At 38.2% G+C, this 27362-nt stretch overlaps 1 protein-coding gene across 1 annotated transcript in view; it reads right to left on the bottom strand.

The window, feature by feature from the left end:
- The window catches only part of RAPGEF2 (Rap guanine nucleotide exchange factor 2), a 257528-nt gene that overhangs the window by 24626 nt on the left and 205540 nt on the right, over positions 1 to 27362 (bottom strand). The window contains 9 exon segments of the mRNA XM_047799425.1: positions 3048 to 3294; positions 4025 to 4133; positions 4234 to 4437; positions 4532 to 4639; positions 7822 to 7986; positions 8256 to 8408; positions 14106 to 14264; positions 15138 to 15274; positions 21268 to 21445. Coding sequence (XP_047655381.1) covers positions 3048 to 3294; positions 4025 to 4133; positions 4234 to 4437; positions 4532 to 4639; positions 7822 to 7986; positions 8256 to 8408; positions 14106 to 14264; positions 15138 to 15274; positions 21268 to 21445 — 1460 coding nt within the window.

The raw sequence follows: 27362 nt of genomic DNA, 5'->3' as shown, positions 1-27362 counted from the left end.
ATCTAGCAGCACTCTCCCTCTCTTTTGGGGGGAAGTGGAAATTACACAGGCAAATAAGTAAGGACAAGACTAAAGATGATTTTAGTATAAATTCTTCAAAATTCACAGGTAAGCCCACAACAGATTTAAATGTGTATTAAGTGCATGCATATAAAGAAAGGATTGATTTTCTGTGAAACATTAAAACCTCACCTTATTAGTGGAATTTTATTTTTCAACCACAAAAACCTGGTTTTATATTGCCAAAGGTATGTCATACATGACATGAAACATCTACAGTGGACACAAGCCAATCTGGCTCTTGCTGGCACAGATAGCTCTCAATACTACCATATGCCAGGCATGCCCCAAAGAGCACCTTCTTCAGTGCTGTTTCTCAGCCACATTTTATTTTTAGGGTTGCACTTGCAGCATATAGAAGTTCCCAGGCTAGGGGTTGAATTAGAGCTGCAGCTGCAGCCTACACCACAGTTATAGCAACATGGGATCCAAGCCGCATCTGTGATCTACACTACATCTCACGGCAAAGCCAGATCCTTAACCCAGGGATGGAATTGGCATCCTCGTGGAGACTACGTTGAGTTCTTACCCCACTGAGCTATAGTGGGGACTCCTCAGCCACATTTTAACATCTATCATGGTGAACTAACTTCTACTGTCCCCTACATCTCTGCCATCCACAGATACAGGACTCTTACTCTTTTGAAGCTGCTTTATATTAAAGACTTAATTCAGAAAGTTCCACCACTGAGCACATCTTCTTACTGGTCGACCTCTTGACCTTTCTCATTGCCACTGACATTTTCCGACCTTTCCTGACTTTACATGTAGTCTGTTGACTTTTATCTCTACTTTGGGCTCAGCAATCTTTCTCTACCTACCCGACAACCAGACCTGACTTCTACCATCATCCTGCCTCACCTTGTCCCCCTACCTTCCCACCCCACTACCCACATCATTCTACTGGGCTATTGATGACAAGCCACCAGAATCCAGCATCTTAGCTTCTGTAATACTAATAATGTTCGAGAGAGAAAGAGGTGGGAGTTGGGGAGAGGGAGGAAGAGACAGGGAGAGGGAGAGAGAGGGGGGGGGGTGGAGAGAGAGGAAAATAGTATATCTAGAAGATTTATCTGCTTGATTACTCTGGTAGCTTTGTCAAAAGAAAATATCTTTTTGTAAACATACGCCGATTTCTAGGAGAGAAAAGCTGAAGTAGTAACTAGTATTAAATCAAGTCTATCATACCAATATAATAGATTCTACAGTTTATTGAGCCTTCTTTTAAATATAATTATTCTTTCCATTTCAATTACTTTACATATATGTATTATTTCAAATAATCTTCATAATAAAATATTTAAACGAGTCATACATGTTCTTCAATGCAAATTGCTTAAGGGGTTTCCTCAGTGCTTTAAAACCAACACATCTAATTATTATCTCCTTTTCCCTTTTCTAGCTTTTGAACATATTTTTATTTTTTTGGCTGTAGTATGCAGCAGCTTGATGTGGGGTCTCAGTTCTCAGACCGGGGTTTGAACCAAGGCCACAGTGATGAAAGTGCCAAATCCTAACCACTAGACCACGAGGGAACTCCCTTGAATATCTTTTTAAACACAGAGAGAATTAAATTACACATAATATTCTCATACTGTGTCCTTTGCCAACACCCTGTACGATGGATGATTATATCCCAGCTCTTACATATCACATTTCTATTAATACTCACCAGGGTCATGCTGGCTTTTGTTAGATTGTTTTAAAGGTTCATTATTTAACTCATGGTCAAACATGACTCTAAGATTTTTGTTGTTGTTATTGTACTGCTAATAATTCTACATTTAAGTAATAATTCTACATTTTTTTATCCACTTAAAAATGAATTTTTCATCAAGAAGGGTCACTCTAAAAATTGATTCCTGTTTTCTGTAATTTAGTAAGCCTAATCCACTGCCTCTTAGAAACTTAATTGGTATAAACATACTCTCAAGTCTATAAATAAAGCCATCACACTCCTTGCTAACACTCAGGACTCTGCTGTAGCAGTCTTTTCTAGCTGATGTGAAACCACCAATCACTATAGTTGAATGGGAAAAATGCAAGTTTGACACTCAACCCATCAAATAGCATATTCTAGACCATATCTCTCTAATGTTAGGATGAAAATTTTATCTGAAGTGGAATTAATGAATGCTCGATAGAGTCCTGAATGCTTATATGGACAGCTCCTTGGAAGATCCACTTCATTATCTAAGAAAGAAAATTATCTCTATGTTTTCAAGTTATCTCCTTTCACTGCATTTTGAGGAATATATAATAAATGAATATGAGGAACCCATGTAATTTAGTATTTAAAAAAATTGTGGCTGATAGTTGAGTTTTGTAAAACATCCACAGACACAGAGGAGCTTTAGCTTGAAGAAATAAGCAAGCAAACAAGCAAAGCTAAAACAGTCTGACACCTGCAACTTTGGTCTGCGCCCCTGGCATAAATAAACAGTCAAAAGAGATTCAAGAATACACCTGCCATTCTGACTGCTGAGCCCACTGGGAGGAAGGACAGGAGTTCTGTGCTTGGTTGATGATGTCTTGGCAACAGCTAAAAAACTGAAAACAGAGGAGAGAGGGGAAAAGAGGATGGCCAGGGTAAAAAGTAGCCAGCTGGGAGCAGCAATGGCTTGGCTGGCAAAGAGCAGCTGCAGATGGTGAAGAAGAGGCTCAGAAACAAAGAAACAGGAGAAGAAACCAGGCCACATCATGGCAGAGACAGGAGCAAACACAGGTTCTTATTTTTCTCCAAATGAGAAAACAAGTAGTTTAAATGAGAAAGTTGCTAAACTATCTCAATGAAAACCGGGATGGGCAAGCAAGTGGCAAACAACGGGATGAAAACAAACTGAATTGGTCGATATTCCTTCTCAGATAGCTCAGCCAATAAAAACTTGAGTCATTTTTTTACACTCATGTGCAAACACTAATCACATCACTATCTTTGCATGTTAACACAGTAGCATAAGGCACAGACAAGTTACAGAGACACTTACTTATATGGTTTCTGTGGCAAGATGCTAATCCGAGTCTTGTCAAGTATCTTTTTTAGCTTGTTCCTTCCACCAACAGTATTGGCTTTGCTTTTTTTATTCACCTTTTCAAGTCCTATCACCTGTTCGACATCTACAGCGAGATCTGGAATGGAGTAGCGACTGGCCTTTTTGATGTCTCCGATTTTAGGAAGGTGAGGGGCACCATTTCTTTTCTCTTCTGACAATCTCGTTAGAAGTTCTTTAAATACTAAAAAGGAAACAAACACCACAAAATGCCCATTATAAGAAATCTGAACAGGAGTTCCTGTAGTGGCTCAGCGGAAATGAATCTGACTAGCATCCATGAGGATGTAGGTTCCATCCCTGGCCTAGCTCAGTGGGTTAAGGATCCGGCATTGCCATAAGTTGTGCTGTAGGTCATAGACTCTGCTCAGTCTTGCTGTGGCTGTGGTGTAGGCTGGCAGCTGCACCTCTGATTCGACCTCTAGCCTGGGAACCTCCATATGCCGAGGGTGCGGCCCTAAAAAGACAAAAAAAAAAAAAGAAATCTGAACAATTCAAAGGCAACTACAGAGCCTGGAAATAGATGCAAAGTATGGACTTCAGCTAACAAAGCTGTAATCCTGCAGAAAAGCACTACTCCAATGAAAGAATGACACCAGGAATCGGCTTTTGCATGTTTTCTATCATTTCCACTTAGAATAAGTGAAAGCATTACACTCTTTAAATATATAGGCATTTAAAATTTTTATCAATGAAAACATCAACAAAAATAATGTTACGGTTCTCAAGTAAGATTCTGATTGAGATCTAATTACATTTACATAATGCATTCTATATCTATGCCTCGTACTATACACTTTCGATTCTTATGTTTAAATTATAAAAATGACTTTTGTCACGATGAAGACCTAAATGTTAAAGAAAAAGACCAAAAGGAGAAAAATGAAAGGACGCAAAAAGTGCCAAATACTTACCAAATAAATTGGTTTTCACAGTGATAGATAAGTGTGTGTTATTTCTAAGAATTTCCATGGCTTTTGACAGCTGAATATTTTCAAAGTTTTGACCATTCACTTCTAATATCTGAAAATAAAATTATAAAATGTATTTCAGCATCCCAGTAGACGAAAAGTGGGAAAGACACTAATTCTGACCCTTAAGTATGGATTTAGAAATACCGTACCTGATCCCCTCGTTTTAAGCCCGCCTCAGTTGCTTTGCTCCCTGAATCAACACTGTCAACAAAGATCCCAAAGCCTTTCTCTGAGCCTCCGAGCAAGATAAAAGGCAAAGGGGCTTCTCGGGACGGTTTTGTTAGGGTCATCAATCTTCTTTTTGCTTTAGCTGCACATGCAATATTTAACAGCCTTAGATGTCCACCCATTTTCTACGAGAGTTCAGAAAGAGTGGTTTCACAGGTAGGCTGGATACAATGAACATCAAGCAGATGGCTTTTTTTTTTTTTAAAGCACAAATATTACCTCTCGTTCCAGATTATTTTCAAATTCTTCCAGAAATCGAGTCATCGCAGGATCCCCTTCAAAGTCATTGAAGTGATTATTCACCCACAATAATACTACCCGTGTCACCTGGAAAAAATCAATTATTTTTCATAGGTTTTCTTCTTTTCAGTGCTAAAAATCTGTGATTAAAGTCATGTCAAAAAAGATATCCAACAAACAATTTACCTAATAACAAAGAATAAGAAAAGTGACAACAGAAACCCAAAGACTTTATTCAAGAGAAAATGACCTTCTGAAAATATCTATTAACACTTTGAACATGGACTGTATGTTGTTTTGCCAGGAAGGGTTTGGAAACTGTGAAGGATAGTAATTAACTGATATCTTGCTTTCTCAAAAAACACATTTGAAACAGGTCACAACAAAAACAAAGCAATAGCAAAATCAAAATAAACTAGTATGAGACAAAGAAGACGGGAACTAAAAAATAAAAGAGACAAAAGGGATGAATAGTGTTAAGCCTAGAACAATCTTCAAGGGAACAAATTATAAAGGAAAGGAGCTGGAGGGGGTTCTGGGAGTTTGCTATTTGCTAACATTAAAGTTTCGGGGCTTTAACATCTACAGTTCTGAGGAACACTGAGTAAGTAGCTTTTCTGACCCTGCACACACTTTCACTGAGCCCCGCACCTTTATACAGCACAATTCGCGTGTTCACAGCTGTGAAATATATGGTTTGTACCAGCAAGAACTGTGTGATGTTCATTAGACTATAAGTTCCATGAAGACAACCACTTTATCTGTTAGGTTCTAAGGGAATTCTTCATATTAATTAACTTATTATTACTTTTTTCTTTTTTCTTTTTTTTTTTGTCTTTTGTTGTTGTTGTTGTTGTTGTTGCTATTTCTTGGGCGGCTCCCGCGGCATATGGAGGTTCCCAGGCTACAGCCAGAGCCACAGCAACGCAGGATCCGAGCCGCGTCTGCAACCTACACCACAGCTCACGGCAACGCCGGATCGTTAACCCACTGAGCAAGGGCAGGGACCGAACCTGCAACCTCATGGTTCCTAGTCAGATTCGTTAACCACTGCGCCACGACGGGAACTCCTACTTTTTTCTTTTTATGGCTGCACCTGCAGCATATGGAGGTTCCCAGGTTAGGGGTCAAATCAAAGCTGCAGCTGCCAGCCTACACCACAACCACAGTAACTCAGGATCTGAGCCGTGTCTGCGACCTACACCACAGCTCATGGCAACACCGGATCCTTACTGAGCGAGGCCCGGGATCAAACCCATGTCCTCATGGATACTAGTCAGGTTCGTAAGTTGTTGACCACAAAGGGAACTCCTTCTATTGTTTGTTTTTTTTTTTAATGACTTTTTTTGTTTTTATCTATTTTTTGGCCTTTCTGAGGCATGTGGAGGTTCCTGGGCCAGGGATCGAATCTGTGCCACGGCAGTGACAATGCTGGATTCTTAACCTGCTGAGCCACTGGGGGACTCCAATCCTTCATATTTAAAATGACACCTGGCACAGAGTAAATTCTCATAACATTTTGCTAAATGAAGTGAGTATAACTGCAACTTTAAATATAAAAGTACTTGTTTTATTTTATATGAGTTTAATTTTCTAAAGGTTGAATAACATGATAAAAGAGATTTTCTACAGCACTGTTTTCAAACATTAACTGACCTCTTAATCAAAGTGGGGAATTAAGCATGCTATTCTGGCAGTAAAGAAACTGAAGTGCCAGTATACAGTTCACCTTGAACTACAGTTAAAATATTATTTGCAACTCACACACTGTGACAAATTCTTATATAATCTGACTAATCACCCAGAAGCCAAGTCTTATTACTTATATTAATTTTTTGTCTTTTATTATCACTAATGCCCATTTTTCAAATTTAAGAAACAGAGATGATCATCTCCCCTGAAATCATACCCATCACACCAGGCCTTTTCATAAAATTAAAATTTTGTAGCCGAGAAGTTAACTTAAAGTCTTAGTCACATTACAGGTTAGAAAAATGAGATTCATAAATCATAAACTGAGGGAGTTCCTTGGTGACCCAGCAGCATCCAGCTTTGTCACTGCTGTAGCTTGGGTCACTGCTGTGGCATGGGTTCAACCCTCGGCCTAGGCATTTCTGCATGCTGTGGCACGGTCAAAAAAAAATCAAACTGAACACTATTGACTACCACCACCACCAGCACCTTTAAGTGAACAGCACAATGAACAGCTTCTACTCTGCATATTCACAAAAGGATGCCAGTTATTATTTTACAGGCAAAGACCTGAGTGTCAAGAGGATCAGTCGACACATAAGGCAAATGCAGAGGCAATGCTCAAACCAAGTCTTTATGGCTAAAGGGCTCGGCTGAGATCTTGTAAGCCTGTGACTCGCAGGGTCTGAAATGAAGAGCATCACTGTCCACACGGCTTCTCTCAGGCCACGGGCTAGTCAGCTGCAGAGCCTGTGCTGAAGCTGGAGGTCTCTCACCATTAGCCCCTGTCCCGGATTGGCCCACCCTGCCTCTGCCAAGCTCACCCCATATCCACCATCACATAGAAGGAGAACCGACGACAGGATGGATGGTTAATGCTCAAACCTCATAGGATGAGGTACTCTATCACCTACTTTGGCCTTGAAAAAGAGCTTAACTTGAGAGCTGCGGGAGAGGGTCTGTTCAGGATGACTTGCCTGAGGTCTGCCAGCCTGCAATGCTTGTAAGGAGATCCTGCTCTGGTGCCAAGAGAAAAACCTATAATTTTTATCTGGGGAACACTGGCCACATACTGACCTAGAGGATGCAGATTCTCATGGAGCCTAGAGGTTTGGGGGCTGTGTTTAAACAGAATGTGCAACAGAACTAAGGTTTAAACATGTGTTGGCCAATGTATTGGTCTTTTGCGTGCATGTATTTATTTGTATGTATGTATGTACTGGCTACACCCATGGGAGGTGAAAGTTCCCAGATCAGGGGTCAAACCTATGCCACAGCTGTAACCAAAGCCACAGCAGTGACAATGCTGGATCCTTAACACACTGAGCCAGGAGAGAATTCTGGCCTTTGCATTAAAAAAAAAAAAAAAAAAATTTCTAGAGCTGAACTTGGAACTAATATTCTTCATTGTTTTCTTTTTTGCTTAAAAAGTACATTCTCTTATTCCATTACTTTGAACATAGGTGCTATGACAAATATACATGCACACACACTACATATTATATATCTGTTAAAGTACCCATAACTTTATATCTGAATATTTCCTATTTGAAAGGAAACTAGAACATATGCCCCACCTTATCCCTGAGGCTCGGGTCGTTAAACCACTCCAATAACTTTTTGCCCACTTCCATGGGGCTACAGAGAAAAGTCCTATAGGTCAACAGGAAGTCTTCTATGAATGTTGGATCCACCACCGAATGCTCTTCCACCAGATGCATTGTTAATCTTTCTGAGGTGCCCTGTAATGAAGCAAAGGTTTCATCACCATCCCATACAAAAAGTATCCATGTGGTACCTCGATTTCAAATCTTCAACAGAAGATGCACTGGGTAGTAACATATAGAGTAATGAATAATACTGCTGTCCATCAGGAAAGATAAAGATTTTTTTACAACTGATAACATTTAAGAGAATATGCACAAAAATGGGGAAGGGGAACACCTGAAATGGTGATAAGTGATACCACCAAAAGGCTCCCTGCCACGGGACAGAGGTGTGCTTGTCTCACCTTGATGACTATATGCCCCTTCCTTGTTCCAGTTCGGTCAAGCTCTCGGTGCTCCTTCACCATGACAATTTCTCCTTCCTCTTCAACTTTTTGCATGTTCTTTTCTACTTGATTGAGGATACGGCAATAGTCTTGCTGGGCTATGCAGACAAACTGGGATAAGATATAAGTCACATGTTAATGATTACGTGCTTGCGAGAGAGCCAGCAGTACTAATAACTCAATGTTTTAATTATTTAACAATGACATTTTTCCCTGTCTTTCCTATACTTTCTAAAATGAGTGTGGTAATGAACCTCCACTGGATTCCTCTACCTTTTAATGTATTTCTTCTTCAGTCAAGAAAAGTTTCATTTTTAGAATATTTATATGTAGCTTATATTAACAATCTTAACAATTAAAAAAATCCTAAGATAAAATTAGAATAATCCTTTTTCATGCCCCTTCTTTGACAATTCAAAAACACCGGGAAAAGAAAATGGACTTTTTGGATAGATAATAAGGACATAATTATCATTTAGTGGGTTTCAAAAACGTGAAAAGGTTTTTGAAAGCAGCGATTTTAAAATAAAGGCAATTTTAATAAAGACATCAAAATTCAAAGATACCTGTGCAGTAGATATAATAAATTTGCTAATTATATTGATAAACCATTTTACAAAGTACATTCAAAAAGCCCTGCTAAGCAAGTCACATACTTAAGCTCAAATAAATATTCCTCATAACTGGTACCAAGGTTAATCCTTGCCCTTAAAGAAAAGTTAACAATAATATGCACATCAAGCAATTACTCCTCCATGACCCCAAATATAAAAAATTTCAGGGCTCAGGGAAAACCATTTAATTCTTAGTAGCTTTAAAGAAAGTTAAGAATGAATTATAGGAAGCTCTAAAAAGTAACCAGAGGTCAGAGTACATTCTTAAATAAATAAAAATTATTGTCTTCCCTGAATTTTGAATAATCTATACTTATTTCAAAATCTCTTAGGAATGCAGAAAGGATGGAATTTCTTTTTCCCTATAATGTGAAAAGGTGAAAAGAGGGAATGTTTAAATTACAGGGTATGTAAGAGAAAAGATGCTATAGCCACCTCAAATCATATTTTCAGGGGACATTTGGAGTTCTCACTCAATGCTGATAACATTACATTCAATTTTTTTTTTTTGGCTTTTTTAGGGCCACAGGTGTGGCATATGGAAGTTACCAGGCCAGGGGGCAAATCGGAGCTACAGCTGCCAGCCTACACCACAGCCACAGCAATTCAGGATCCAAGTCGCATCTGTGATCTACACCACAGCTCACGGCAACACCGGATCCCTGACCCACTGAGCAAGGCCAGGGATCGAACCTGCATCCTCATGGATCCTAGTCAGATTCATTTCTGCTATGTTACAATGGGAACTCCTACATTAAACTTTTTGAAAGATTAAAAAATCAACTATTATAATAATGATTTTAATGATAATGATGACTTCATTACTATCACCATCATATTGAAGTTGCTTTCAGGAACTTTCTCATTTTAACCTCCCAATCATTCCACAATGAAAGTAGTATTATCCTTCTCACTGAACAGATGAGGAAACAGCTGCACCATGGCATGCTAATGGCCCAGTGTTTCATAATCACAGGCTTGCTAACTTAAAAACATTATACATGCGTATCAAAATCTTACACTATAAGAAAATAATTATTATTTGTGAGCAATGCAAATTACAAATGACTTCCAGTCTTTAATACACTTTTCTATATTTTCCATACTTTCTGCATAATCAATAAAGCTTTTTTGTAGAAGCAGCAACAGCAGTTTACACTCTAGAAACTTCATCCTATGATATTGTTTTTTCCACTGGGCTAGTGGATATAATCTCACTAATTTTTTTATTAGAGTCTAGAATCAAAAAGTTAAAATTCAAAAAGCATAGGCTTTTCTTATAAGTAACTCTGGATTGTTTAATTTTAAAAAAAAATGCCTACCCCCCCACAACAAATATACTGACTATAGGAGTGTATATGTTTGAAATATGTGGTCTTTAGTTTCTTGTTTCAATTTTTTTTTTTTTCTTTTCAGGGCCGTACCCACGGCATATGGAAGGTCCCAGGCTAGGAGTCAAATCAGAGCTATAGCTGCCAGCCTACAACACAGCCACAGCAATGCCAGATCCGAGCCACATCTGTGACCTACACCACAGCTGATAGCAATACTGGATCCTTAACCCATTGTGCGAGGCCAGGAATTGAACCCACATCCTCATGGATACTCGTCAGGTTTGTTTCTGCTGAGCCATGATGGGAACTCCTCAAAAAGGTTGTAATTTTTTTCTTTTAACATGGTGACAAAATTATTCCCAGGGCTCCAAATAATTTTAGGTGTTTTTTCTTACACTCAGTTTTAGAGAACATAATTATATCATTTTTCTCATTTATCTCCTAAAAAAGAAGTATATCCCTGAGTTAAAACAAGTAAGTGGATAGATAAAATGAAACTACTTTTTGAAGAGAAACGTACTAAAATTAAACTTCTTGTCTAAGGACTTAAAGAAATTAGAATACATTTGATCTGAAATTCTTAACATCAAGACAGACATTGGCACTTCTTCTGCAGCAAACTGAAATACCATCCAAAACAGAAAAAGGAGAAAGACGAATCCCAAATTGAATTTCTAATATGGCCATCCAGAACTGATATCTCAAAAGAAAAAAATTTAGATGAAAACACTCATTTTTTATTAGCAGATTTATTTCCCCTTTAAGAAGTTTGTAGAGGGAGTTCCTGTTGTGGCTCAGCAGTAACAAACTCAACTAGTATCCATGAGGATGCAGGTTCAATCCCTGGCCCCACTCAGTGGGTTAAGGATCCTGTGTTGTTGTGGCTGTGCCGAAGGCTGGCAACTGCAGCTCTGATTTGACTCCTAGCCTGGGAACTTCCATATGCTGTGGGTATGGCCCTTTAAAAAAAAGGGGGGGGGGGCTTTTGTAGAGATAACATTAAATTTATAGGTAAAATATGATTTTAACTGGTTTGATGAAGCCAGTTGAAAATTTGTGAGTTATACACATAATTTTCTGGTGTGGTTTTATTCTTCAGAAAGCTGTTAACAGGTGAAAGTGCTATATGATCTTGGCACTGTGATATGAAATAAAAATTCAAGCAAGACTTCACTTATAAAAGGCCGAAAGCAATTTGTCACAGGATTCTTTTCTTTAGGGCACATGTCATCACAACTCTTATTTAGTAAAAATATTAAAAACGATAAAAGAATGAAGTAACTTCAACATACAGAATGGTCAACTTTCAGCATATCCACCCAACTGCATTTTCTTCCAAAACTACTTCTAAAATTCAAAGCATCACTAGCTCTCATGTTTCAGGAAAAGGTGAGTCTAACAGAGTTACCTAAGAGGTTAGGTCTATTTAAATGGGCACTCTGCATCTGCAAGGAAGTTTATCCCCAACTATTCACACAGGTATCTAAGCATTCATTCCCCAGTGAAGGGTGAAGGGCAGGGCTAAGCCATGCCTGGGTGTCACTGGTAGGCCTAAGACACGAGTGGTGAAGAAGGAAAGTGGGCGAGGACAAAGGAGGAGGAGAGGAGGAAAGGAGAAGAGAGATAGGAAGAGGGAAAAGAAAAAGACATGGGTGGGGTATGGAAAACCACCGCCAGTCACTTGGTATCTCAGACCTCTATGCCTGGCCCTGGCTTTGTCCTGCAGACCCAACAGGGGAATGAGAACGGGCACCACAGGACAAGAGCAGGAAGCGGAGACACACAGGAGGGATCCAGAGCAAACACAACAGTGAGTGGACCAGGGGCCGCAACAGAAATAAACACCTAACTGAATCCACTCACAGCTGTGTCCTCAGGCTTAAGGGCTCAACTATATACCCCATAACCCAGGACTGATTTTCAGAACCCAATGAACTGTTAGAAAAGAAGGGCCAATCCTATCCAAAGTGGCTTCTTCCTGGTAAAGGGGACCTCATTTCTGTTCATTTCATGCAATAACTGTGGACTGTCTAGAGTGGGCTCAGAATGACAGACACCCTTGGGGATCATTTTATGGATGAATGAAAAATCAGATTCTCATTGCTTTCTTTTCTCCCCCCCAACCAGAGGAGGGTCTGACATGTGCACTTTCTGGCAAATACACATTTTGACAGAAACACACTCAAATACTATCCCAGATACGCATTTATGTTAAAATATCTAAATTCCCTCTCCATTCCTGTTCTAATAAGGAAGAAATGAACATCAGGCCTGAGCCAGTGCATCGGTGGAAATACAAGGGTGATTTTTGCAGGGGGGGGGGTTGTTTGTTTTTTAATTGTTTTATTCTTTTTATGGCCGCACCTGCTTTTTTTGCATATGGAAGTTCCCAGGCCATGGGTCGAATCGGAATGGCAGCTGTGACCTATGTCACAGCTCACAGCAATGCCAGATCCTTAACCCACTGAACAAGGCAGGGATCAAACTCACATCCTCACAGAGACTATGTCGGTTCTTAACCTGCTGAGCCACAACGGAAACTCCTTTTCCAGTTTATTTTGACTCAAGTTGGCTTCTTTCTTTGAGTTTAATTCTGAAGCTGAAATATCACATATAACTCCTTTTAAATACACAATTTGAGAACAAATAAGGACTTTGATATTTCCCCACTCTTTGCTTTCCTGCTTTATGCCAAATAATGGACAGTTGGCTATATTTAGAATGCTCTTCTGGCATTACCTAGTCAAAACACTGAGTTCATAGTCTTTTTTTTTTTTCTCTATGGTGCCCACTGGAGGAATTATTTAGAAAAATTATTCTCTAGGTAACATTATTTTATTTATAGCCATGGCCACTTTTCTTTTTAGTAAGTAAGATGTTTAAAATGAAAATTTAAATGAACCTTATTTTACATTTATTAGATACCATGAAAATTCAATGATGTTCTTTTAGAATAAACTACATTCAGATATATTTCAGACTGTAGACTAATAAATACAATGAACATATAACATTAATTAGCATAAGTCAATTCTTTTGGTTTATTTATACTGAAATGTTTTATCTTTCAAGGACAATTTTTTAAGAAGACAAACTATAAATAATAATAATGAAATCATCTTAAATTTATTTCACACTAATATAGAGATTACCAGTTAGATCAATATAATTCAATTTCACACTTGAACTCAATATTTTCTCTAGGCTTTTATTAAATGCTTTTAAATAATGAATATTAACATAGTATCAATACTGACATTTTTCTTTTTATTAGCAATCTTTATTAGCAAGTCTTTCATACTGTGATTAATTTTCATGACCTGTAACATCAATCCCTCACCTTGTATGTATATAAATAAAAACATTGCACAACTATATCACTTCATCTTTATTAATCTACATATAATTTCACGATGGGCATTTTTACTTCCGTATTTTTTGTTGAATAGATTATCAGTTATTATTGATGGAATTTTTAAAGTAACATATTTACAGAATGCCTTTTTAATATTTCCTTTATTTTTAATTTTTTTTTTTAAATAAGAACCTAAAGATGGTGGCTCTAACAGAGGAAATGGGGGCACACTGGCACAATAACACATTCTATTCATTCTTATCTTCAACCCATTTGAGAACACCTTTTTTAAAAATACGACACATTTACAGAGATCTGTGGAGTCTGAATGACTTTCAGGGAGATTTATTTTGAATTTCCTAGAGCATGATAATATCAAAAGTGATGGTTCTACCTTAAAATCTAAAAGATGGCCAATTCATACATGTAGAAAACTCTTCCCAGAACTGCATATGTAAGTGCTCTTCATTAAGCATCAAATATACATTTTTCAAGTAGTTTATACCTGGCAGTCATCCACCTTCGTCCTCATTACTCCTTTCATGTATTCTTTGTCCATGGTTGGAGAGACACCGAAACTGTTTCCCATACAAAGTATTTCTGCTTTTCCATCTGGATAAGTCACTTCCACAGAACCATTCAGAATCACTGACCAGGAGTCCAGCTAGTTCCACACAATGAAGATAAAGTAGAAAATAACATCAAGATCATGAAGCTGTAAATGCTGGAACGGTCCCCACAAATGATTTAGATCTTTCATTTTAAAGGGGGAGCAAATACATCAAGTACCACTGACCACTGGCCAAGTTCACAGAACAACAGCCCTGCAACCTGGGTTTTCAGAGGCCTGACTGGGGTACACCACAGCCTGTTCCCCTAATGACTGGATATACTTCTCTAAAACTACACAAGGAAAAAACTTTCTCCTGTTCCCCAAAACACATGCAGACAAGATGAAATGATGACCTCAATAAGAATAGCATTTTGGAAGTTCCCATTGTGGCTCAGCAGAAATGAATCTGAGGATCTATGAGGTTGCAGACTTGATCCTTAGCCTCCATCAGTGGGTTAAGGATCCAGCATTGCCATGAACTGTGGTGTAGGTCACAGATGTGGCTTGGATCTGGTGTCGCTGTGGTGTAGGTTGGTGGCTACAGCTGCAATTGAACCCCTATCCTGGGAACCTCCATATGCCGTGGGTGCAGCCCTGAAAAGACAAAAAAAAAAAAAAAAAAGAATAGCATTTTGTTCAGACAAGAGGCACTATATACGATGAATATTTAATTCACAAAACCTGAAAACTTAAAACCTCAATATACTTCTACTAATATCATACGACATATTGCAAATAACAGAAAATAAACTAATAGATTTGGAATATTCTGACACAACAAAGAGTGTATCATAATTTTTGAATGATTCAAACTCATTGTTGCCCACTGTTTTTAAAGAGGAAAGAAGAATGGGGTTTTTGTTCCTCTGCTTTATTGAGAGAACCTCAAAAGAAAATTTGTAAGTGGTAGAAATAGGTCCCAACCTCTTCACCATCATTTAACACGATGGTCCCGGCTCTTTCCACCACCGCAAATACCATCACAGCACACAGCTCCCGTCTCACAGACATCGTCATATTGGCGAAAGCAGGCAACTGGTGCATAAACTCCAGGAGTTGTTCTGAAAAGCAGAAGACAGGTTGGGAAAATGACAACTATTTTCAAAAACAAGCATTCAGAAAGAATGTCTGAAGATTCTTTCTTTTTACATGCCCCACAATTCTGCCTATTGAGCAACACAATAACTTTAAATATCTTTAGCATAAGCTGAATTTCTTGCAGTTGCATAAAGGATTCTGTCACCGTGGAGATGGTGACATTTCCTTGTCAATTCCGGAGCAACAGTACACAATATAACGCACATTCCAATGGGAATGAAGAACTTAACAAACTTCAAATGGGGAGTTTTATGGAAAATAAGCTGTGACCTTATCAAGGCTTATTAAGGAATGAAACAGTAAGCTGAAGTGAAACAGAGTTCTGAGAATTCTGCCAAAGGTCAGCAGGTCCATTCTGGTGCCTCTGGGTGACGAGATGCCCAAAACTACAGAAACTGCCGATCAAACAAATCCATAAAAAGTAATCAATTAAAAAGTTTACAACATTATAGAATAAATGCAAATGACAAGTGATATAGGGTTTAGTATCCTACAGATGGACAGAAACAAAACTGGATCACTCTTCCTTCAGCAACACTATGGATAAAGCTTCTCCTTTGGTCTAGGTACCTACTAAGTTCTTTCCTCCCTCCTCACCATGGTTTTATAAGATGCCTGTTTCCTCTTCATATCACAGGGAGGAAACAGTGGCTCAAAGTCCTGTAATTAGGAGGTGGCAATGATACGATTCAGGCTGGACATCACAGGTGGTGGTAAGAGCTCAGGGGGGGTGTCACACAGCAAATGAGCACTCATTGGCTATAATACTTTGGAAAAGTTGATTCATTTCCTTAAAGTATGTTTCTCACATTTATAAAAGAATAATAATTATAGGAGCTCCCGTTGTGACTCAGTGGGTTAAAAACCCAACACAGTGTCCATAAGGATGCAGGTTTGATCCCTGGCCTCGCTCAATGGGTTAAGAATCTGGCGTTGCTGCAAGCTATGGTGTAGGATGCAAATGTGGCTCAGATCTGGTGTTGCTGTGGCTGTGATGTAGGCCTGCAGCTGTAGATCCAATTCTACCCCGGCCCAGGAACGTCCATGTAACATAGGTGCAGCCATAAAATATATATATATATATATATATATAAAATGCCCACCTTTATTGGACATTTCACAGGATCAAATGCAACTGAGATGAGTAAGTCCTTAGCGTAGAGTAATTACTGAGAACTGCTATTGTTGTCATTATTATCATATTCATGGCAGCTTTTGAACTTTTGGCTATGTAAAAATTCTGCTACATTTTTCTTGCCCCCACAGACTGAAAATATCCCCTCTACTTTTTAGAATTTGGTGACAAATTTTATGTCACTGGATATAGTTTGTTAACTATAAAAAACAATGCATAGTACACAGGTTTGTTTTGTAAAAACACTACATTTCCACAAGGTCAGGCTAGGTGTTTTTCTCTGGTCCAGCTTGGTAATGTCTGTTCTAATCAGACCCTACGTCATCCTTCCTGTATGAGACTTTCCATTATAGGGGGTGGCTCTGGTAATCAGAATAACAATGATAAGTGGTACCCAGGGCCTCTGTCCAATAAAACAATGTTCTTCAACCTGACCCAGACTGATGCATCAGGAAATCAATTTACTCTGGAAACCAGCACTTTAAAAAAAGATGGAGCAAGAACATCAAAGTACACCACTGACAGAAAGAAGAGGTTCTGTTCAGTGAAACTTTTATTCCTAGAATGAGTAGCTGTGTTTGTGTCATACCTCAAAGTGTATTTATACCTGAGGGCAGCTATGAAGCAATATTGAATACTGCTGCAAGATATGACCATGTCTACTGCCTGCGAGAGGCAGGATTCATTGTTTTATAGATGCACCGGCTTTTTGATAGGAAACCTAAAGGCAAATGAACATATTATGGTCCTATGACTGGCCCCTCACAGATAGTTCTGCTGTTACCAGCCTCTGTTTTCTTCAGCCATCATCCCCCATTCCTTACTATAAGGTTTTCAAATATTAGCTATAGACCACACAGTTTTTTCCTTTCCTAGTAAGAGCTAAATTTCCTTGGAGAAGCAAAGACTCATGACCTTAAGAAAAATATGAGACCAGAAATTAATTGTAGAAATGTTTTAAATTTAATGTTGTGTTCAGATGAAAAATAAACATCAAATTACCACCATGTGGAGAGTATGAAGTCTATGAATGTGAAGAATAAAACACATTCACCAATACTTGCAGTAATGATCTGAAGTGTTTGCATGGACGTTTGTCTTGCTTTTAGACAGTTTCCTACTCCATTGGAATCAATTTGTGATATATGAGTAGTGACTTACATTAGAAAAAAACATAATAGGATAGAAAATACCTGTCTATCACATATAATAATAAGTTAAGAAAGGAGACAGAGAAGATGTAATAACAGTAAAGATACGTAATTCTCCAGGCTCAGTTGAAAAACTAAAAATAAATAAATGTTTAACCAGCACCCAAAGGATTTTAAAACTCTCCAAGACTCAATAATGGTATCCCTGATGTTGTGATGGCTTCTATTCTATTATTTATTACACTGGAGGATTATAGCAGTTAAAAAAATAAAGAATTTCTATCACCAATTTTTAAAAAAATAATAAGTATAAAATGGAAGCATTTCAGAGTTCCTGTTGTGGCTCAGCAGTAAAGAATCCAATTAGTATCCATGAGGATGTGGGTTCATTCCTGGCCCTGCTCAGTAGGTCGAGGATCCTGTGTTGCTGAGAGCTGCGGTGTAGGTCACAGACATGGCTCAGATCCTATGTTGTTATGGCTGTGGTGTAGACCAGCAGCTTTAGCTCTGATTTGACCCCTAGCCTAGAACTTCCATATGCCACAGCTTTGGCCATAAAAAGCAAAAAAATAAGGAAGCATTTGACTACAGGGCTCAACATAAACCCCAGTAATGCCATAGGAATCATACAGAGTTACAGGGATTATCATAGCCAAGAATTCAGGGGCTTGGAAAGGGTAATAAGATAGATCCCAGGATGTACAGAATGAAGCGGCCATGGATGGAGAACCAGGACTACTTTATTCTATATTGCCTGGAAGAATCTGTCTATCTTCAGTGTAATCTTACTTTGTTAGAAAAGAAATATTCCTCTTTATGAAAAATATTAGACATTTAAAAGGCTTTGCTTTTTCTCATCAATATAACACAAAGTGAAATAATCAACTTAAAAATACCAGAAGCTTTAATTATCTTATTGCTTTAGTTTAATTTTATGTAAGAAATAATTAAGAGGGTTTTAAAAAATCTATGGATTTTGTGTGGGTGTGTGTGTGTGTGTGGTAAACTAAGCACGGAACAAAAAAAAAATTCTTTGAAAGAAATCAGAGCAGTTCTCTACCTTAATGTGTCAAGGCCTCAAAAGAAACAAACAGAAAAAAAATCATAACCATTCAATACTTATAAAAGCTCTGAGCTTGAGAGCAACTCCAAAGTATTAAATTAAAACAAAGGCATATCTAAGAATTGATGGGGACCCAAAGGGAAATTTTTCAATTCTCAGCTTTAAAAAATATGATTAAAAAACTGGCAATTTCACTTGGTTGAACTTAAAACACACACACACAATCCCTTGGGTGGAGGAAGATAGGCAGAGAGGCATCTAGACAGAGTACCAATTACACAGATGTTTATAGTTCAAGTAAAAGGTGTCTGTTTTAACTACATACTGGAGGACGAGTTAGTTTAACAAGAGTAACAGCAAACAAATCCCACTGTTCTCATGTGAGGTTTTATTCTGAGAAGACAGAATACGAGATCTTTGGAGATCTCATGTAGATCAAACAACCTCATTACACCTTAGCTTTAATGATAATGATTTACTATTTGAAATAAAAATATACTTGATAGGAGTAAGCATCTGAATCATCACCGCTTACCAGTATATTGGTATTTAACCACAAGTAATTCACTCCAGAGATTATATCAACATGCACTTAAAAAAAAAAAAAAAGCTTAGTATTCATTTCATAGGGATGAGCACAGTTTGCGCTTTCCAGAAATTCTGAGAGAGAAAGCTTCTCAGACATGAAGTGAAAGTCTTAAATTTCCAGGAATGGCATTCTACATATATTATAATAATCATAATTTTCTTCCATGACTACACTAAAATGAGCAAAAAGGATAACTTCCACATCAATCTGTTTGGAAGCAATGTTCAATCTCCTTTTTTAAAAACCCCATGAGCAAGGATTCTGGGTTAAGATGGCCAACCAAACAGGCTTTCCATTTCATTTTCTCTTTAAAGCTACAATAAAGAAATGTTTAAAAAGAAGTTTGCAAGAACAGAGAGAATACAAGAGTGAAATAAACTTTGGATAGTGGAAATCAGATGAATGTGTGGCATCAGACCCAAGGAGGCTAAACCCTGTGTCTCTGGGGACAAAACAGAAGGCTTCACTTCATACTGCAGAAGCCTCTAAAGACTTAGGAACCACTGGTGCCATGGCCTGTGGGTACTGGAGAATGAGGCGGGCTAACGAGGGAGAGACCAGGGATGGGAATGTGGAGGCAGTTTCATCTTTTACGCCAACAAAAATCTAGAGGTTAATGACCCGGAAAGGGTTAAGGGGGACCCTACTTCTGCTCTGGGGGCCAGAGGCACAGTTGGCTCCCCCTTCTCACCACATTCAGGTGTTAGCGTCCAAAAGGGCTTTACCAGTCCTTCCTTCCTAAACAGGCTCCTGTCCAGTCCATGCCCTGTCACATCAGCCCAAATCCTCGCTTTACCCTTTGGACTCTGCAGCAGGACAAGGGCCTCCTCTGCTTCATTCCCACTGAGCTGCGTTGCCCACCTAGAAAAGTCTCCATTCCCAGAAGGTGTCCAACCCATCAGCTGATGACATAACAGTCATCTCTAGATAGTTAGCAATTCCTAGCAACAGCTTTCACTATACTTTAAATACCTAATCCGCATTCTGCATCTTCCTCTGCATTTCCCTGGCCTAAGTATAGAGCTTACCGGGTACAAGTTTCTCCTCATACATGTTTGGCTTCCTCAAAGCAAAAGCAACAAGCCACTCACACATAATGATGCCCATACTGTCCTATTTCTAATCCATGAATTTCTTTCAAATATCTACTGGCCCAAAGAGAGCAGGGGGAGTGGTGGGGCAGATGACCCAGTGCGGGCAGGTGGTCACAGATCTAGCTCCATGGGGCGTGGATGCCTCTCAGAGGAGGAAGAGGCCGGGTAGGAAAGGCACACACAAGCATTCAACCATTGTGACACAGTCAACTCTTGCTCTGATAGGAAAGCGGGGTGATGGGGACCTCCAGGAAGGGGAGGTGGACACAAAGCCCCCAAGACTTTTAACCTCAGGGTACACTAAGGTCTCAGCTCCCACTTGACTTTCTGCTCCCTTCTCCCCACAGCCTCCCCTTCCTATGGAACCAGAGGAGAAACAAAGTCATTTCCATGACGATTTTACTAGCTGCCACTCGACTAATAAACATTATGAAAGCATATAAGACTCTAGCTTACTAGGAATGATACTTACAGGAAAATGAACAGATATAATAATGTTTGAAAGACTACTTTTGGTGGGGGGGGGTCATAAAGGAAGCTAGGAAAAGGCTCATGTGGAAGGGTTTCATGAGGAAGTTTTACTATTTGTGGCCTCTCAAAGGTATGGGCTGAGTAAAATTAATTTTTTTTCAAAAATTTCTTCAATAAATATCAAGGGAAACTGATACATTAATGACTTTTTGGGGCGGGGGTGGGGGCATGCTCATGGCATGCAGAAGTTTGTGGGTCAGGAATGGAAACCAGGGTGCCATTGCAGTGACCAGAGCCACAGCAGTGACAAGGCTGGATCCTTAATCTGCTGAGCCACAGAGCAACTCCCATTAATGACCTTCTCAAGCCCACTGTTCTTGGGCTGTATTCTATCAGATCCCACCTCTCAATATTTTGAATTAAGCTGAGGCACATTTCCTCACCCAGACTTACCGATGTCATCATCTGTCCTGTCAATGGGATCCTTCTCCAGGCAGTCTCTCACGATGTCCCGGCTCATCAGAGGGTCAGAGGCCCTCTCGATGTCCTCCTCATCGTCGTCGTCCTCAGAGTCCACGGCTGTTTCCGGCAACCCACTCAGGTCCATATCGCCAGCCTCACTTTCTGTGGCCTGAAAACAGACCAAAAATAGATAGATATGTAAATAGACAGATGGACAAAGTATACGTATAAATACACTGTTTTAAGTAAATCTTTTGTACACAAAAGAAATATAAACAAGCATAATTCACAATAATAAATTTTTTATCATATTAATTTCCCATAACTAAACACATATATTCAGTATTAACAAATATTCATGCACTAGGCACTATGTAAAAGAATTACTTCAACAAAATACAGTCTTACCTCTTAATGAATTTTTGGTTAGGAGTAATGATTTTATCTCAATAATTCTGATGACTTATCTGAGCTTTGTCACATGACATTTGAAACATAGTACAATAAGAAAAAGACAGGCCGCTCTTGCTTTCTGAGATGGACCACATTCTGCCTACAGACTGTGTATCTCTCTAAGTAAACATGCTTTCACTTTGAAAACCAAAAGAAAGAAAAACATAGTATGTTTTCACACTATTTTTCAAAGAAATGACTTAAACCAAGAGCTGAAGATTGGCAATTCTGAACAATTCTTTTCCCCAAAGAATAGGGTAGATTTATTAATTCCAGGAAGACTGAACAATTTCTCTCTCATTAGCTGCTGGTCTTTATGAAAAAGTGAAGACCAAAGCAAAGGTAACTTGATAAATATGCAAATAAAACATTAATAATTAGTTCAATTACCCCAATGTCCACTCTTGAACCGTAAATTGCCGTAAATTGACAGACCTTACATGCTTTTATGCAAACGGTCTTTCCTCCCTTTGCTCAACACAGCTGACCGCATCATCAGTCAAATTTCAAGTAATTAAGATGTACTCTAGTGCTTGAAGATTTTCTCAGTCACCAGAGTCACAAATTTTTTTCTTTTTCAGGCTGCACCTGCAGCATATGGAAGTCCCTAGGCTTGAGGTCAAATCAGAGCCCCAGGTGCAGGCCTACACCACAGCCACAGCAACACAGGATCTGAGCTGCATCTGCCACCTGCAGCTTAACTACAGATCCTTAACCCTTAACTGAGCGAGCCAAGAATCGAACCCACAACCTCACAGACACTATAATGGGTTCTTAACCCACTGAGCCACAATAGGAACTCTGGAATCACAAATTTCAACATGGTCTCTTCTGTGGGGCTACCTCAAGCCTAGAACAGTTATCCTTTTTAGGTGACTCTACAGTCTTTTGTGATTTTCATCTCAACAACATGTGTATATGTACCATTTTGGCCTTATTTGACTTTATGTACCAGAATTCACTACCTGTTTATGCATAGTAAGAATGAGGACAATTAAATATCAACTACAGCAATCTTGAACATAATAAATGTGTTTTTCCAGATAAAATAGTAAATTCATAGAAACGCTTCATTATAAAACTATTAACTTTGTAGAAAACATAAAGTTTACCCACTTTAAACAACTCATAGCCCACATGATTTTCAAAGACAAAAAAAAAATCTTACTTTTAGAAACTGGCAAATACAGATTCAAATAGTAAGATGAAAATACAAAATGTTGAACCTGATAATAAGCCAAAACCAAACACAGTAAGTCAGGAACTACTCTAAGTACTTTACTTGTATTAACTCATTTAATTCTTAAAACTATCTTATGAAGTAATAAGCATCATTATTTTTTTCTTTTCTTTTTTTTTGGTCTTTTTCTAAGGCCGCACCTGCAGCATATGGAGATTCCCAGGCTAGGGGTCTAATCGGAGCTGTAGCTGTTGGCCTACACCACAGCCACAGCAATGCCAGATCTGAGCTGCGTCTGGGAACTACACCACAGCTCACCCACTGAGCAAGGCCAGGGATCAAACCCGCAACCTCATGGTTCCTAGTCGGATTCATTAACCACTGAGCCACGATGGGACGCTAATTTTTTTCTTTTCTTTTTAAGGCCACCCCTGTGGCATATGGCAGTTCCTGCACTAGGGGTTGAATCATCGGAACTACAGCTGTAGGCCCACACCACAGCTACAACAATGCCAGATCCTTAACCCAATGAGCAAGGCCAGAGATCCTCATGGATACTGTGTCAAGTTCTTAACCTGCTGAACCACAACAGGAACTCCTATATCATTATTAACCCTCATTATTCTCCAAACATTCAGGTAAAGATAAATTATTTTTCTAAGATTGTACTGCTAGTAATTATGGAATCAAGATTAGAACCTGGAATTCTGGCTCCAGGATCCTAACTACAATCTACTCTGTATCTTTATAACAGGTATTTAACACCTAAATGTGGCTTATATAGCATCCATACATGTTCTCTAATTTAAGTCAATGTTTAAAGAATAAATTGTATTCTTTTCTTATCAATGAAGTTTCACCTTTCTAAAGTCCTGGATTTTATTATAGAGCACACTATTCGGTTCTACATTCTGAAGCAATACAAGCATGTGTTAACATTTTTTAAAGCTTAACAAAAAGATTTTTAATCACATTTTAATTCTTTAGGTATAATGCCCTGAACTAAAATACATATATTATTTTATATGTAAAAGGGGGAAGTAATTGATGACAGAATACTTAATGAAGACAGAATCAGTGAAAATGGGAAGCCTAACCTCTAAAAGTCTCTTTAGATAGTGGCCTTAGTGAACACTACTGCCTGGGTAGGACCATGGTAAATAAAGATGCTCCCGGTGGGACACACATAAAGCCTGGTGCCGAGGCAGAGAATTAACTGCAGCACACCCAGAAAGGCATCTCTAATTTATGATTTTTCAAAAACTAGTATAGCTGGAGTTCCCGTCATGGCTCAGCAGAAACGATGCTGACTAGTATTCATGAGCACGAAGGTTCAATCCCTGGCCTCACTCAGTGGGTTAAGGATCCAGCATTGCTGAGAGCTGTGGTGTAGTAACAGAGGTGGCTCAGATCCCGCATGGCTATGGCTATGGTGTAGGCCAGCAGGTTCAGCTCCGATTTTACCCCTTTCCTGGGAACCTCCATATGCCACAGGTGTGGCCCTAAAAAAACAACAAAAACAAAGCAAATCCTGAAATACAGTTTATTTTCAATTTACAATGTTGTGTTAGTTTCAGGTGTACAGCGCAGTGATTCAGTTATACAGATATATACATATTCTTTTTCATTTTCTCTTCCATTATGGTTTATTACAGGATATTGAATATAGTTCCCTGTGCTGTCTAGGAGGGCCTTGTTGTTTATTTTACCCATAGTAGTGTGTATCTGCTCATATCTCTAATGTACAATGTCTCCAGATTCTAGAATGAAACGGCAGAACTGGATGTGGTATGGTATGCCAAGGCTGTGGGCAGAAAAACTAGGCCAGCACTATTGTTACCACCACCTTACTTCCAAAGACTAGAAGTGTGACAATTTGCTAATGCTTGCTGCGACTGCATTTTCACCCCAGTTTCATCTTAACATTGAAGATTATTATGCATCATTTTATATTTTCAACTATACAATGAGCCCTCTATACACATGTTCCTTAATATAGCCTAGAATGAAGAGATACTTCTAAAGATAGAAATGAAAACAAAAAAGCTCTTTTAAATAATATAGTTACATAACAAAGTTTTTCTTTCATTTTAAAAGATCTAACATACAGTAAAAGATAAAGGAGATATTTTATACCATCCCAAAGAAATCCTTACTATCATTTAAATGAATTATATTTCAGTCTTAAATAGAACAAAAAGATTTTCAAATGAGTTGGATTAATCTCTCCAAAACAGAACCCTCCACCCTATTTGTGTAAACAATCATTAGTTGTTTTCTATTTCTATTATGTGTATTCCCTTCCTAAGAACCAAACTATTCATAAAACAACATTCACTAAATCAGTAACTTGCATTACTTTTATTTAAACTAAATATCCATTTTATTTTAAAACACTCCAGAATTCCTTTTAATAATACATTTTAAATACAGCTTGATGAGCCAGTTTTTGGAATTTTCTAATTTCACAATTCCACTGTATCATGAACAAGGAGACAAGAGGCAAGAGAATGCCTATAGAGGAGAGGGCTCAGCTTGGGCTCCTGGGACCTGAGAGTCACAGGATTTTTATCTGCTGAGTGAAGAAATAACCAGAGCCCAAACCTCAGCTCTAGCATTCTTTGTGTGACTTTAACAAACAGGAAGGGGGCGGGGTGGGGGGTGGGATTTATACCCTCCCATTCAAAGGACTGTCTTGGGATCAAAGAAGTAAAAGAAAGCCCCCTCCAAGGTCACATCCAAAGTCCCTTCCTCAAGTGAGCACATTTCTACCTCATACCTTTTACCTCATCCACCCCAGCAGTGAGCCTTCCACACAATTTATATTGGCAGAATTTATAACAACACACAAACAAACAAAAAACCAAAACTTTATTAAATATCCCAACCCCCTGTGTATTATAAAAATTTCTCTCAGGCTAACTGTGCCCATTAAGTTCTGGCTAAATGACTTGTACTTTAATTATAAAAATAGTGATCCTATATGGAATGACTACCATGCATCTGGCACTACATTTGATGTTTTTAGTACATAACAATCTGCACATAGATTCAGCAAATTGGAATTATTACCAATATTTTTCAGATGAGAAAACACTAAGGGAAATTAAATAAATTGTTCTGTGTAAATGAAACAAAACCAAACCTAGTAATTGTGCCAGGACTCAAAATCATGACTAACACAAACTACTAAATGTTTTGCACTCTAATACTTCACCCAGTTTTCTAAATAGACTGTCTTCACAAAGAAAATAGTTAAAACACAATAAATGTGTTCTGCTTTGCTAAATGATTAAATTAAATAATTAAAAATATATTTTTTATAAATAATAAAACACTTGCTATTTTACAACTTCCTTCAAACTACAATATTACTAAGGGCAATGCTAGTCTTTAAATCCTTTCATTTTAAATAAGCATATGCACACATTTCATGTTTAAAAGATATGTGGATAATTTGGAATTAACATATATACACCTCCTATATATAAAACAGATAAGCTAGGACCTACTGTATAGCACAGGGAACTATACTCAATATCTTGTAATAGCCTATAATAGAAAAGAATCTGAAAAGGTATATACACACACACACACACATATACATTATATATATAATGGAATCATTTTTTACACTTGAAACTAACACAATATGGTAAATTAAATATAATTCAATAAAATAAATAAAAGGTATCTGATTATACTGATCTCAGGAGCAAGAATAAAATTACTTAAGCAAATAACTCCTATCTTAAATTAATTTACCTTCCACATGTATAACATAGATTTAGATGTGTGTTATAGTTAAACAACAATATTCTCAGACCAATGCTGAAAGCTCTATGACTTATTTAAACCAAAAGGGACTACATATATTTTATTATGAAAACAGTTTATTTTACATTTTAAAGATATCAAGTAAATGAAGAAACTGAGGAAATATTAAATGCCATAAAACTATAGTGAAGTGTTAACTAAAATAAAAAACATTAACTACTATACATGCATAAGCATATATACATTAAGTACTTAAAAATAATTTATGAAAAAACTTTTTCCTTATTAAATACACCATACCCACACACATCTCCATGTTTAGGAGGGCTGCTTAATAAGTATTCTTTATGGGGAGTTCCCATCATGGCTCAGTGGAAATGAATCTGACTAGCATCCATGGGAGCACAGGTTTGATCCCTGGCCTTTCTCAGTGGAATAAGGATCCAGCATTGCCGTGAGCTGTGGTGTAGGTCACAGATGCAGCTCGGATCCTGCATAGCTGTGGCTGTGGCATAGGCCAGTGGCATCAGCTCTGACTGGACCCTAGCCTGGGAACCTCCATATGCTGCAAAGTGCAGCCCTAAAAAAGACAAAAGAAAAGTATTCTTGATGGAAATTAATTTTGTTCAGAATTTCAAACATAAAACTCAAATAGCACCTAAGTCAAACCCTGATT

The sequence above is a fragment of the Phacochoerus africanus genome, chromosome 10, assembly GCF_016906955.1.
Source record: "Phacochoerus africanus isolate WHEZ1 chromosome 10, ROS_Pafr_v1, whole genome shotgun sequence".
NCBI classification, from domain to species: Eukaryota; Metazoa; Chordata; class Mammalia; order Artiodactyla; family Suidae; genus Phacochoerus; species Phacochoerus africanus.
This window is presented reverse-complemented; position numbering and strand designations above follow the sequence as displayed.